General features: G+C 45.6%; 1 protein-coding gene across 11 annotated transcripts in view; it reads left to right on the forward strand.

Annotated features, from left to right (window-relative positions):
- Positions 1 to 13,266, forward strand: part of SYNE3 (spectrin repeat containing nuclear envelope family member 3) — a 75,916-nt gene extending 62,650 nt beyond the window's left edge. For all 11 annotated transcript variants that reach the window (XM_073578056.1, XM_073578057.1, XM_073578059.1 and 8 more), the window contains 8 exons: positions 601 to 678; positions 829 to 918; positions 1,398 to 1,478; positions 1,718 to 1,859; positions 4,290 to 4,424; positions 5,777 to 5,932; positions 6,065 to 6,103; positions 9,033 to 13,266. In XM_073578056.1, the coding sequence (XP_073434157.1) occupies positions 601 to 678; positions 829 to 918; positions 1,398 to 1,478; positions 1,718 to 1,859; positions 4,290 to 4,424; positions 5,777 to 5,932; positions 6,065 to 6,103; positions 9,033 to 9,227 (916 nt within the window). In that variant the 3' untranslated portion in view covers positions 9,228 to 13,266. The remainder of the gene's footprint in view (positions 1 to 600; positions 679 to 828; positions 919 to 1,397; positions 1,479 to 1,717; positions 1,860 to 4,289; positions 4,425 to 5,776; positions 5,933 to 6,064; positions 6,104 to 9,032) is intronic.
- The last annotated feature ends 2,116 nt before the right edge of the window (positions 13,267 to 15,382 follow it).

Below are 15,382 nucleotides of genomic sequence, written 5' to 3' on the forward strand. Positions count from 1 at the left end.
CATTACTACAGGTAATGAGTGGAGGAAAGAGGAGACTCTTAAAGAAGAAGTTACAGGTCTGTGAGAGCCAGAAATCTTGATTGCTTGTTTCTGACCAAATACTTATTTTCCACCATAATATGCAAATAAAATGAAAAAAAAACAGACAATGTGATTTTCTGGATTTTTTTTTCTCAGTTTGTCTCCCATAGTTGAGGTCTACCTATGATGTAAATTACAGACGCCTCTCATCTTTTTAAGTGGTGGAACTTGCACTATTGCTGACTGACTAAATACTTTTTTTCCCCACTGTATGTCTGATGTGTCCCAGGACAGGAACATTTGGGGGTGCTGCTATAAGGGGTGGATGTGCCATAATGTGGAAAGTATGAATATCTGGGAAGGTAAAGGATAAGAGGGAAGTTGTGTGGTAGAGGGGAATTGTGTGGAACTCGTCACATGGGGTCAGTGCCAGATGGATTCTAGAATTAGTGAAGGTTGGAGGTCATGGTTACCCTGCCATGGTGCAGCACCTGGTGCGCTGCTGTGCGTTCAGTGTCCGTCTGCTGCTGTGACGCGTCCGCATTATGTGTGCTAAAGCCTCGATCTCTGTATTGTCAGCGGTGATGAAGAGGTTAGAGGACTCGGTGCTCAAGGACACTTGAGGTGGTCTTCAAGGATAAACGGTGACTCGGACAGGTATGTTGTGTGTGATCTCAGTATCAGGGGGTGTCCGTAGTGACCCCCGGTTATTTCCAGATGAAGATCATGGGGTTCTGAGCTCCCGGGGATTACTGTAATGTAAGTCTGTGGCAGATGAGAACGAGACCCTCGTATTTTATTCTTCAGGGATTTACGTCTGACCCAAGGAACGAGTCCATCCCACCCACCAGTAAAATCTCACAGGAGTCCAGCAGCGGTCGAAGGTCTGACATTCAGGTAACTCTACTGGTACTTTACACTGGTCTTTACTGGGCTATATCGGTTTATACTGTCCAGTATTGGTTTATACTGGCTTATCATCTGTAGTGGTCTATATTGGTTTAAAATGGTCTATATTAGCTTATATTGGTCTACATAGTATACTGGTCTATATTGATTCATACTGGTCTGTATTGGTTTATACTGTTCTACATAGTATAATGGTCTATATTGGTTTATACTGTGTAGTATACTGGTCTATATTGGTTTACTCTGGTCTACATAGTACACTGGTCTATATTGGTTTATTCTGGTCAATTTCTATACTGGTATATACTGGTCTAAATTGGTTTATACTGGTCTATCTTGGACTATACCTGTCTATATTGGTTTATACCTGTCTATATTGGTCTATATTTGTTTATACTGGTGTATATTGGTTTATACTAGTGTACTTACTTTGGTTCCAATATCTAATAGTTCTTTCCTCTTCCTAGGACCGGCCAACACCAGGACGAGGAGCGGTGGCAAAGATCTGGAGCAGAGATTAGTCCGGGTCATCTACAGATCACTTCTAGGTGAGTGAAGAACCGAGTTGTGTGCGGCACAGATTGGTGGTAAATTCACACTCTGCAGATTTTGTGTGGAAGTTTCTATCACTGTCCCATATGTCTGAGTGCGATCTGCAGAATTCCAGCCCCGACTGCAGGAACAGCCACATTCACATGGAAGATTTCAGACATTTCTGCAACCAATGTGAATTAACCCTTACATTACTCCATACATGATGAGTGATGGCGTCTTCTCTGCTGGAAAGTTTTATTGCAGAAGGAAATATGAAAAAAAAAGAAAAATTTCCCAATAATCCCGGCGCATCCCGGAGGAATCAGAAGTTCGTGTCCCTGGCGGAGTCTGTGGACCTCGTGGATTCTCCCAGCACAGAGGGGATGGGAAGGAAGGTAAAAAAAACGTACAGTGCGTCTAAAGGTACCACAAGGATACTGGAGTGCAAGACACTGGAGGTACAGTACAATGACACTGGGATACGAGAGACTGGGCTACAGGACGATGACGATGAGATATAAGAGACTGGGCTACAGGACGATGACGCTGGGATATTAGAAACTGGGCTACAAGACGATGACACTGGGATACAAGAGGCTAGGCTACAGAAAGATGATGCTGGGATATAAAACGCTGGGTTACAGGATGCTGACACTGGGATACAAGAGGCTAGGATACAAGATGGTGATGCTGGGTGTACAGCACAATGACCCTGGGATACAAGATACTGGGCTACAGGATGATGACACTGGGATATAAGAGGCTGGGCTACAGGACCCTGGGCAACATGATGATGACCCTTGAGTACGGGACGATGATACTGGGGTACGGGAAGATGACACTGAGGTACAGAACGCTGGGATACAGGACGATGACACTGGGATACAAGAGGCTAGGATACAAGATGGTGATCCTGGGTGTACAGCACAATGACCCTGGGATACAAGATACTGGGCTACAGGATGATGACACTGGGATATAAGAGGCTGGGCTACAGGACCCTGGGCAACATGATGATGACCCTTGAGTACGGGACGATGATACTGGGGTACGGGAAGATGACACTGAGGTACAGAACGCTGGGATACAGGACGATGACACTGGGATACAAGAGGCTGGGCTACAGGACCCTGGGCAACAGGATGATGACCCTTGAGTACGGGACGATGACGCTGGGGTACGGGAAGATGACACTGAGGTACAGAACGCTGGGATACAGGACGATGACACTGGGATACAAGAGGCTGGGCTACAGGACCCTGGGCAACAGGATGATGACCCTTGAGTACGGGACGATGACGCTGGGGTACGGGAAGATGACACTGAGGTACAGAATGCTGGGATACAGGACGATAACACTGGGGTGCAGCACCATAAGCTGCAAGACGATGATGCTGGAGTACAGGACCCTCGGCAACAGGATGATGACCCTAGGGTACAGGACACTGGAGTACAGGAAGACACTGTGTTGCAGGACCATTGACACGACGATACAAGATGCTGGGGCAGAGGACGATGTTGCTGGGATAAAAGACACTAGGGTACAGGACAATGACACTGGGGTACAAGAGGTTGGACTAAAGTTGATGACGCTGAGGTACAGGATGATGACACTGGGTGGAGATGTTGGTGTGCAAGACGATGATTATCAAACAACTTTAAATATAATTCACGTATAGAGTACATCACTACAGTATGTACTGAAGGAAGACAACGAGAAAATAAGAAAGAAGGATAAAAAGGCGACAAAGATCTAAAAATGTGAGTAAATACAAATTATGTAAAATAGAACTTCTCCACGTTCAGTTACATGTTACTATATAGGAGTATTTTCTATTTAATGAATAAAATGTATTACTGATCCTGACCAAGAAGGACCCCAAACCCTATTTTGAGGTTGGGAAGAGGAGAGGTAAATCCAGACTGGGGGTCCGCAATCGGTTTCGAGATCCCATCGGGGCTAAAGGTCACCTCCGAGGACCATCAGTATCTATGGAGAGATGCATGTCCTAAACTAAACTGCGATCCACTAACTATGTGCCCAAGCGACGTCCCTCTGATTATAGGGTCAGGGTACCTGTTATGTCCCTGTGTAATAGAATTGTTCCTGTAATTGCTGTCCAGCTGTAACCTTTGTCCGAGAGTCACAGACCCCAGATCCATCTACATGCGGAGCGTCACTCATTTGTTAATCACTGTCAGGTTACCCATGGACAGGATGAGGCTCCATCAGATCCGCTTATTTCAGTGTCGGATCTACTGAATGACCTTATGAATAAGGCGGACATATTGTCTGGCCACACTGCTGCCTGTGTATACGTGAAGTGTTGGGGACACGATGTAGCAGAGTGCAATGCGTCCTTGTTACCCGGCAGGACGTTGTATCCTCGGGAGGCCCAGGGATGAGACACATCTGAGCCTCTTATCACAGTATCAGTGACGCACCATGTGCAGATGGGTTCAGTATCTGTGACCCCCCCGAACATATTACAGGCCGGAGATCTACTAACATATTGGGGACCCCCAGTCGGGATTTACCTCCCCCTTTCCCGATCTCAAAATACTGTTTGGATCCTTCTTGATCAGGACCAGTAACAGGTTTCTTTGATTAAGAAAAGAATTCTCTTGTATAGTAATGTGTAACTGAATACGGAGAAGTTATATTTTGCATCATTTATATTTAATCACATTTTCTGATCTTTGTTGTCTTTTTATTTTTTTTTTCCTCACTTTTTCCTTCTCTTCCTTTATTATATGTTACAAGACAATGACACTTGTGGTCCCAGGTTCTTACTTTTCCCCAAATTCCTCTTTTTGTCCTCCAGGCCGGAGACAATCACAAGAAGCTGCTATTGGAGTTTGAGCTCTGGCTGCAGGGGGAAAGCTCAAAACTGAACCGGATCTGTGCAGCGCCCGTGTCCGACACCAATGGGATAAAAACATGGCAGAGCCAACTACAGGTATAATATACAGTACAGCACACAAAGCCCGGAGACTACTGCCTTAATGCAGCTTACTCATGCCACCTGTTACATCCTGTATTATACCCCAGAGCTGCACTCATCATTCTGCTGGTGCAGTCACTGTGTACATACATTACATTACTGATCCTGAGTTACACCCTGTGTTATACCCCAGAGCTGCACTCACTATTCTGCTGGTGCAGTCACTGTGTACATACATAACATTACTGATCCTGAGTTACATCCTGTATTATACCCCAGAGCTGCACTCACTATTCTGCTGGTGCAGTCACTGTGTACGTACATTACATTACTGATCCTGAGTTACATCCTGTATTATACTCCAGAGCTGCAGTCACTATTCTGCTGGTGCAGTCACTGTGTACATACATTACATTACTGATCCTGAGTTACATCCTGTATTATACCCCAGAACTGCACTCACTATTCTGCTGGTGCAGTCACTGTGTACATACATTACATTACTGATCCTGAGTTACATCTTGTATTATACCCCAGAGCTGCACTCACTATTCTGCTGGTGCAGTCACTGTGTACATACATTACTGATCCTGAGTTACATCTTGTATTATACCCCAGAACTGCACTCACTATTCTGCTGGTGCAGTCACTGTGTACATACATTACATTACTGATCCTCAGTTACATCCTGTATTATACCCCAGAGCTGCACTCATTATTCTGCTGGTGTAGTCACTGTGTACATACATTACATTACTGATCCTCAGTTACATCCTGTATTATACCCCAGAGCTGCACTCATTATTCTGCTGGTGTAGTCACTGTGTACATACATACATTACTGATCCTGAGTTACATCCTGTATTATACTCCAGACCTGCACTCATTATTCTGCTGGTGTAGTCACTGTGTACATACATTACATTACTGATCCTGAGTTACATCCTGTATTATACCCCAGAGCTGCACTCATTATTCTGCTGGTGTAGTCACTGTGTACATACATACATTACTGATCCTGAGTTACATCCTGTATTATACTCCAGAGCTGCACTCACTATTCTGCTGGTGTAGTCACTGTGTACATACATACATTACTGATCCTCAAGTTACATCCTGTATTATACCCCAGAGCTGCACTCACTATTCTGCTGGTGCAGTCACTGTGTACATACATTACATTACTGATCCTGAGTTACATCCTGTATTATACTCCAGAGCTGCACTCACTATTCTGCTGGTGCAGTCACTGTAGAATTACATTACTGATCCTGAGACACATTTTTATTATACTCCAGAGCTGCACACTCAGCTTTCTTCTTGGAATTTTGGTGACATATAAATAATATACATTTCTCTTTCTATAGAATTTACAGCTTCGGGTCCCTCAAGGCCAAAATCTCTTTGAGTCTCTTCTGCGCAGCAGATCGTCGATGGCAGTGACAGAGGAGCTGAAGATGGAGGAGCTCCGATACCTGTGGATGTTGTACAAGTCCAAGCTCCGAGATTCTGGGAAACACGCGGTGAGAGATCTGCGGATTTTCATTGTGAAATTGGAATTTACTGGTTTCCTGTTTGTCTTAAATGGAAAGTTCATACTTAGAATTTTCTGAGGTGCTTTGTGCTGATGAAGTATTTGTATATATTCTTCACAGATCATGAAAGTAGCGGATGAGCCCAGAGGAATAACAAAGGTAAGAAGTGTTAGAACCCCCGGGGTATATCAAAAGTAAGAGCATATCCATCACTAGAGATCACTTATGATAAAACGTGAAGGATCCACACCTCGCCACCCCATCTGATGTCAATATTACGTCAGAGGGATCACTTGGTAAGATTTCCCCACTTTTACCAATGTCTTGGACACATAAGATCAGCTTGGCACAGCTTTACACAGACCCCCCTGTCCCCATAGGCCCAGTGAGGTACGAGGAGAGAGAGAAGATGGCCCACGCAGTCACTGACGTGGCACCTCACTCGCCCACAACCCTTACAGGCTGAGAGTCCCCTTTCACTAGCACCAGTAAAACAGTGCCTGGTCAGCCCGGTAGGACTGCTACCAGTTCCTTGTTCAATATACGCCTGGTCCGTTAACAGAGTTATATCAGGCCAGACTCCAGTCTCAGTAGCATGTGATAAGGCCGAGAAATGGATGTGTGGATTCATGGATCGGGGTAAAAGAGCAGCCCAAGGTTAAATTGTATATTTAATCGCCTTAAGGGCACACTAGACAATACACTACATACACACTGGTTATACATAAATAATGGTCAGATATGCAAGTACAATAGTGGTAGGACAAAAGGTATAAGAAGAACAAATGGTCATTTACCAGTTAGATGAAAGGCCTGGCTTGTGGGGGAGAGGCTGTCACATGGGAGGCTATAGTGCCCTTGGTGACTTGTCCTCACATGATGTCCTCATTACCTCCTTTGAAAGATCATAACTCCTTTCTGGGCGGTCCTAGGTTCTGGCACCATCAGATCCAACCGGGCTTCTGCTACCCTTAGAGACTAAACACAATTTTGCTAGAGATAAGCGGTGACATCACTGAGAATGCCTCTTATCACTAGAGATCAGCAGTGAGATCATTGAGAATGCCTCCTATCCATCACTAGAGATCAGCGGTGACATCACTGAGAATGCCTCCTATCCATCACTAGAGATCAGCGGTGACATCACTGAAAATGCCTCCTATCCATCACTAGAGATCAGCAGTGACATCACTGAGAATACCTCCTATCCATCACTAGAGATCAGTGGTGACATCACTGAGAATGCCACCTATCCATCACTAGAGATCAGCGGTGAGATCACTGAGAATGCCACCTATCCATCACTAGAGATCAGCAGTGAGATCACTGAGAATGCCTCCTATCCATCACTAGAGATCAGCGGTGACATCACTGAGAATGCCACCTATCCATCACTAGAGATCAGCAGTGACATCACTGAGAATGACACCTATCCATCACTAGAGATCAGCAGTGACATCACTGAGAATGCCTCCTATCCATCACTAGAGATCAGCAGTGACATCACTGAGAATGCCTCCTATCCATCACTAGAGATCAGCGGTGACATCACTGAGAATGCCTCCTATCCATCACTAGGGATCAGCGGTGACATCACTGAGAATGCCTCCTATCCATCACTAGAGACCAGCGGTGATATCACTGAGAATGCCTCCTATCCATCACTAGAGATCAGCGGTGACATCACTGAGAATGCCTCCTATCCATCACTAGAGATCAGCGGTGACATCACTGAGAATGCCTCCTATCCATCACTAGAGATCAGTGGTGACAGCACAGAGAATGCCTCCTATCCATCACTAGAGATCAGCAGTGATATCATTGAGAATGCCTCCTATCCATCACTAGAGATCAGAGGTGACATCACTGAGAATGCCTCCTATCCATCACTAGAGATCAGCGGTGACATCACTGAGAATGCCTCCTATCCATCACTAGAGATCAGCGGTGATATCACTGAGAATGCCTCCTATCCATCACTAGAGATCAGTGGTGACAGCACAGAGAATGCCTCCTATACATCACTAGAGATCAGCAGTGACATCACTGAGAATGCCTCCTATCCATCACTAGAGATCAGCGGTGACATCACTGAGAATGCCTCCTATCCATCACTAGAGATCAGAGGTGACATCACTGAGAATGCCTCCTATCCATCACTAGAGATCAGCGGTGACATCACTGAGAATGCCTCCTATCCATCACTAGAGATCAGAGGTGACATCACTGAGAATGCCTCCTGTCCATCACTAGAGATCAGAGGTGACATCACTGAGAATGCCTCCTGTCCATCACTAGAGATCAGCGGTGACATCACTGAGAATGCCTCCTGTCCATCACTAGAGATCAGAGGTGACATCACTGAGAATGCCTCCTATCCATCACTAGAGATCAGCAGTGACATCACTGAGAATGCCTCCTGTCCATCACTAGAGATCAGAGGTGACATCACTGAGAATGCCTCCTGTCCATCACTAGAGATAGGCAGTGACATCACTGAGAATGCCTCCTATCCATCACTAGAGATCAGAGGTGACATCACTGAGAATGCCTCCTATCCATCACTAGAGATCAGCGGTGACATCACTGAGAATGCCTCCTATCCATCACTAGAGATCAGCGGTGACATCACTGAGAATGCCTCCTGTCCATCACTAGAGATCAGAGGTGACATCACTGAGAATGCCTCCTGTCCATCACTAGAGATAGGCAGTGACATCACTGAGAATGCCTCCTATCCATCACTAGAGATCAGAGGTGACATCACTGAGAATGCCTCCTATCCATCACTAGAGATCAGCGGTGACATCACTGAGAATGCCTCCTATCCATCACTAGAGATCAGCGGTGACATCACTGAGAATGCCTCCTATCCATCACTAGAGATCAGCGGTGACATCACTGAGAATGTCTCCTATCCATCACTAGAGATCAGTGGTGACAGCACAGAGAATGCCTCCTATCCATCACTAGAGATCAGAGGTGACATCACTGAGAATGCCTCCTATCCATCACTAGAGATCAGCAGTGATATCATTGAGACTGCCACTTATCCAGTACCTGATATGTGCCCTGTTCTTTGTTGCAGGCTCCGGGGGGTCTCTGCTCGTTCCTGCATCGGGTGTGTTGTGCCGCTCTACCTCTGCAGTTGCTCCTGCTCCTCCTCCTCCTTTTGGCGTTTCTTCTCCCTTTTCTACATGAAGCCAAGACCTGCGCCCTGTCCAACAATTTTGCTCGTTCCTTTAACCTGATGCTGAAGTATGACGGACCCCCTCCCACTTAGGACCCCAGCTCCTAAGGGTCCAGTATATACTTTGGTCACTATATTTTGGCAGCTGCACCTCCGTCCTGTACATAGCGTTTTTAGAAAATCCTGACCAGCCATGTTAACCCTAGCACTGTCAGCGATGATGGGGTTAACGTTCCCTGTATATAGCCGCACTTGTATATATAATATAATGGCGCAGTAGCGAGTTCTATATTTTATACATTGTATTTATGGTTTATACAACCAGTAACTCGCATATTTATGTAAATGTATATTTCTGAATATTGTCTTCTTGTCTGCTTTTGACAATCACAAACGACTGTGGGAAAATTCGACATGAAAGGGGGTCCAGGATCCGAGAAACATGGCCGCTTTTTATTTTTTTTAAAAATTTGATATTTTAATAAGATATTTTACATTTTAGATGAAGTTTCCCTTTAAGATTTTTTTTAATGACCACCCCTGCTTATTTTGTTACATTATAGCTCCACCTTCTTTTGTAAATGAGCAAAAGTTTGATTTTTCTATGAAATGTTTTTATACGCCGGTATTTTTATGGCCAGCTTGCCCTTTTATATTTGTCCATGAGACACAATACAGATATGTAGATGATACATTGTTACTTTTCGTATGTTTTTAGCAGGAATTTGTAATTGTGTATTAATGCTGCCTGTTACCTAGAAGCCTCGTCATGGGTCACTGCTTCCAGCCAGATTCTAAAATTGATGAGAGTTGTAATCGTAGCAAAACAAAATATAGCAATATATGTGTCAGTATATGTCCAGAGTAATGTATGAAGGCGGCTGGCTGCTCATTTAAAAAACCAAGCCAGCCTCCTTCCCTTTCATCTGTGGTGAACAAATGGAGACGTGGTCTGGCTTACCTATGACATGAGCAGTCAGCCAGCCCCTTTCTATGTCATGGTTGCATTATTGAAGAAGAAGCAGATTGGCTTAGTTATTAATATAAGCAGTCAGCCAGGCCCCTCCTTTCTCTGCTATAGTTGATGCACAGATGGAGAGGGCTGGCTTACCTGTTGAATAGAGCTAACTGCCAGATCCCTTCTATGTCATGATTGATGGAGAAGAGGGCAGGCTAGGTGTATGAAATAAGCAGTCAGCCAGCCCCCTTCACACACTGCTCTGAACTTCTGCAGTCCTCCAGGTGCCAGGTCCCAGTAGGTCGTGTTCTGGTTTGTGTCCACCTGTGTTTTCCTGTGTCATCAAGGACTTACTGACCAGTAATAAGTAATGGAAGGAGGTTGCCCATTAAAATGAGCAGCCAGCCAGACTCCTTCACACACGTTCCTGTTCTTCACTGATGGCCATGCATGGACAGAGAAGGGGGCTGGCTAACCTATTGAAATAAGCTGTCCGCCAGCCCCCTTTTCTGCAGTGGTAGATGCACAGATGCAGAAGGGGGCTGGCTGACTGCTCGTTTCATAATTAATCCCAGTCTCTCATCTGTGATGATGCCATGTATGGACAGAGAAGGGGGCTTGCTAACCTATTGAAATAAGCTGTCTGTCGCCAGCCCCCTTTGCAGTGGTAGATGCACAGATGGAGAAGGGGGCTGGCTGACTGCTCGTTTCATAATTAATCCCAGTCTCTCATCTGTGATGATGCCATGTATGGACAGAGAAGGGGGCTTGCTAACCTATTGAAATAAGCTGTCAGTCGCCAGCCCTCTTTTCTGCAGTGGTAGATGCACAGATGGAGAAGGGGGCTGGCTGACTGCTAGTTTCATAATTAATCCCAATCTCTCATCTGTGATGATGCCATGTATGGACAGAGAAGGGGGCTGGTTAACCTATTGAAATAAGCTGTCAGTCGCCAGCCCACTTTTCTGCAGTGGTAGATGCACAGATGCAGAAGGGGGCTGGCTGACTGCTCGTTTCATAATTAAGCCCAGTCGCTCATCTGTGATGATGCCATGTATGGACTGAGAAGGGGGCTGGCTAACCTATTGACATCAGCCGTCAGACAACCCCCTTCACATGTGACCTTTTCAAAAAGATCATTGCACCTTTCCGTCCTAAACTATATTACTGAAGTCGCTAAATTTAGGACATTTGACCCCTTTACTGTAATTTAATTTCCCCTTTTCTTGCCTCCTGAGTAGTAATAAGGCTGGAGGATAACCCCCATCAGAGCAGCCATATTGCTGCTCGCCAGCTTTCCATAATGTAGCAGAAGTCTCTTTGTTAGTTCTTGTTTTGTCTGATGAAACGTTTCAGGCCACATAATCCGCCCAAATAAAGCTGCGGATTAATGCGCCGGTTATTGCGGCGTTAGCGTATTTAATAGCCGTCGGTAGAAATAATTCCAGAGTAGTTTGGGGACAGCAGAGAAGTGAGATAAAAGTTTGCTCACTTGTAAGACAAGTAACTGCTGCCGGGATGGTGAATAGTTTGACTTTATTATTATAGGTAACATGAGTAACTACCTATGAGAAAAAAATTCTGCATTCACGACGCGTCCTGGAAATCTAATTCTAGCCGGCAGCTTATTCCCTGAGCTCCGCATGTTCCCCTAAGATGACCGAAAAGAGAAACGTGACATCTTAAAACCTTGCAGTACCATTTTTCACCACTCCTTGCACTGGTTTCTCATAAGTGACTATGCAACAGCGCCCCCACTCATAATCCATCTATCTCTGTCATAGACCTGATCCTTGGAATTCAGTATCTTTGTACTGAACAGTCTCACTGAAAGATCAGACACGTATGTGTAACCAGTGATAAGGAGGCTACAGCATATCTGTGTGCAGAAGTATTATGCACGACACCTTTAAATGAGCAGACTTTGGTGCGATGTCCTCAGGCCACACAGATGAGTCCAGTGTTTCCTGTCGCTGATAATTGAGGTCGGGGATGAAATGAAAAGTTAATTCAGGAAATTGTGTTTAATACATTTGTCTCCGTGTAGTTGTCAGTCTGAGGTCAGGGTAAAATGCGCGGCGGTCACTGGGATGTGAGTGGTTAAACTAGAGATGTTTCCAGGTAGAGACAGTCCAGAGTGTAAAAGAGATGGCTAAGGAGGGAGTTGGGATGTAGTTATGAGACAGTTTGGAATGGGAAGGAAATAGAGACAGTTCTAGATTTGAGAAGGATGGAGATGTCTGAAAGAGACAGTTCTAGATCTGAGGAGGATGGAGATGCCTGAAAGAGACAGTTCTAGATCTCAGGAGGATGGAGATGCCTGAAAGAGACAGTTCTAGATCTCAGGAGGATGGAGATGCCTGAAAGAGACAGTTCTAGATCTCAGGAGGATGGAGATGCCTGAAAGAGACAGTTCTAGATCTCAGGAGGATGGAGACGCCTGAAAGAGACAGTTCTAGATCTGAGAAAGTTGGAGTCATCTGATTATAGTTCTAGATCAGGGAAGGATGGAGATGTCTGATAGGTAGTTCTAGATCTAAGTAGGATGGAGGCGTCTGATAGACAGTTCTATATCTGAGAAGGTTTGAGAAGTCTGAAAGTTCTAGATCTGAGTAGGATGGAGACGTCTTATGGACAGTTGTGGGTCTGAGAGTTGGAGACCTGTTAGGACATGATAGACACAGTTAAGAGAAATTGAGAATGAGAGCGTTTAGAACATAAGAGAATTGTAAGAGCAGAAATGTCTAGGTCTGAAGAGAGAGGTTGTAGTTTTGAGACGACTCAGCAGCTGATAAATTATTATTTTTATTATTATAGCGCCATTTATTCCATGGCACTTTACATGTGAGGAGGGGTATACATGATAAAAAAACAAGTACAGTAATCTTAAACAATACAAGTCACGACTGGTGCAACCCACAATACACAAAATCTGAATATTACGGTATTTAGAATTATGTCCTTTAACGCAACGTTGCCATCACCCACATGACTCCATCTATGTTCTCAGCCCTCAATAACTCCTCCACCCTGTAACACACACAAGTCTTTGAAGTAGAGTGTAAGCTCTGTGGAGCAGCGGCTCATGATCCACAATCATCTCTATTCTCATCTATTTTCATTGTAAATTGACTTTTTACATGGAGAAGGTATAAATAAAGATACCTGTAATTATCTGGTCTTTGGTCTTTAATTCTTCCCATTTTGGTGATATGATCACTGCACAGCCATATATTACATTTTTCTACCCAACCTCAAAGGGGCCCCAGGTATCGGAAGTGGCACAGCGCCATTCATTATGTAATGGCCATGAATGGTGCTGCAGGTTCTGCCATAATACAAGTGAAAATTAGGAAGCATGCAGTACCACTCACGGCCTCTCCAAAATGTTCTGCGTTGTTACTAATGTGAAGGCTGGATGGCAACCTATATGGCCACTACTACAGCTCACATGGGAGTTGTCACCCTCTCTACAGAAGAATCCCAAATGCTACATTTCTTTAGTATTTAACCTAGATATGCCAATCCTAGAAAAGAAAGGCGCTAGATGCCAATCCTAGAAAAGCCGGGCTCTTTGTGCCGATCTTAGGAAAGCCGGCCTCTAGGTGCCAATCCTAGGAAAGCGGGTCTCTAGCTAACAATCCTAGGAAAAGCCGGGCTCTAGATGTCGCTCCTAGGAAAGCCATGCTCTAGGTGTCAATCCTAGAAAAGCCGGGCTCTTTGTGCCGATCTTAGGAAAGCCAGCCTCTAGGTGCCAATCCTTGGAAAGTGGGTCTCTAGCTAACAATCCTAGGAAAAGCCGGGCTCTAGGTGTCGATCCTAGGAAAGTCGGGCTCTAGGTGTCAATCCTAGAAAAGCCGGGCTCTTTGTGCCGATCCTAGGAAAGCCGGCCTCTAGGTGCCAATCCTAGGAAAGCGGGTCTCTAGCTAACAATCCTAGGAAAAGCCGGGCTCTAGATGTCGCTCCTAGGAAAGCCGTGCTCTAGGTGTCAATCCTAGAAAAACCGGGCTCTTTGTGCCGATCTTAGGAAAGCCGGCCTCTAGGTGCCAATCCTAGGAAAGCGGGTCTCTAGCTAACAATCCTAGGAAAAGCCGGGCTCTAGATGTCGCTCCTAGGAAAGCCGTGCTCTAGGTGTCAATCCTAGAAAAGCCGGGCTCTTTGTGCTGATCTTAGGAAAGCCGGCCTCTAGGTGCAGATCCTAGGAAAGCTGGTCTCTAGCCACCGATCCTAGGAAAGCCGGTCTCTAGCTACTGATCCTAGGAAAGCTGGGCTCTAGGTATCGATCCTAGGAAAGCCAGGCTTTAGGTGTCGATTCTAGGAAAGCCGGCTTCTAGATGTCGATCTTAAGAAAGCCTGGCTCTATGTGCTGATCCTAGGAAAGCCAGTCTCTAGCTTCTGATCCTAGGAAAGCCGGTCTCTAGCTACCGATCCTAGGAAAGCCGGTCTCTAGCTACCGGTCCAAGGAAAGCCGGTCTCTAGCTACCGGTCCAAGGAAAGCCGGTCTCTAGCTACCGGTCCAAGGAAAGCCGGTCTCTAGCTACCGGTCCAAGGAAAGCCGGTCTCTAGCTACCGGTCCAAGGAAAGCCGTTCTCTAGCTACCGGTCCAAGGAAAGCCGTTCTCTAGCTACCGGTCCAAGGAAAGCCGTTCTCTAGCTACCGGTCCAAGGAAAGCCGGGCTCTAGCTACCGGTCCTAGGAAAGCCGGGCTCTAGCTACCGGTCCTAGGAAAGCCGGGCTCTAGCTACCGATCCTAGGAAAGCCGGGCTCTAGCTACCGATCCTAGGAAAGCCGGGCTCTAGCTACCGATCCTAGGAAAGCCGTGCTCTAGGTATCAATTCTAGGAAAGCTGGGCTCTAGGTGTCGATTCTAGGAAAGCCGGTCTCTAGCTACCGATCCTAGGAAAGCCGGTCCCTAGCTAACGATCCTAGGAAAGCCGGTCCCTTTCTAACGATCTTAGGATAGCCAGGCTCTAGATGTCGAACCTAGAAAGACCGGGCTCTAGGTATCGATTCTAGGAAAGCCGGGCTCTAGGTGTTGATCCTAGGAAAGCCGGGTTCTAGGTGTTGATCCAAATAAAGCCGGACTCTAGATACCAATCTTAGGAAAGCCTGGCTCTAGGTGTTGATCCTAGGAAAGCCGGGCTCTAGGTAACGATCCTAGGAAAGCCTGGCTCTAGATACGAACCCTAAGAAAGCTCGGTGATCAACACTACAAAAGCTTTGATGATGACTATATTGGTTGTCATTCATCTTGACAGAAGAGTCTTAACTCAGATCTAGTATAATCATTTT

The sequence above is a fragment of the Dendrobates tinctorius genome, unplaced genomic scaffold, assembly GCF_039654945.1.
Source record: "Dendrobates tinctorius isolate UK_male_01 unplaced genomic scaffold, ASM3965494v1 ptg000058l, whole genome shotgun sequence".
Classification (NCBI taxonomy): Eukaryota; Metazoa; Chordata; class Amphibia; order Anura; family Dendrobatidae; genus Dendrobates; species Dendrobates tinctorius.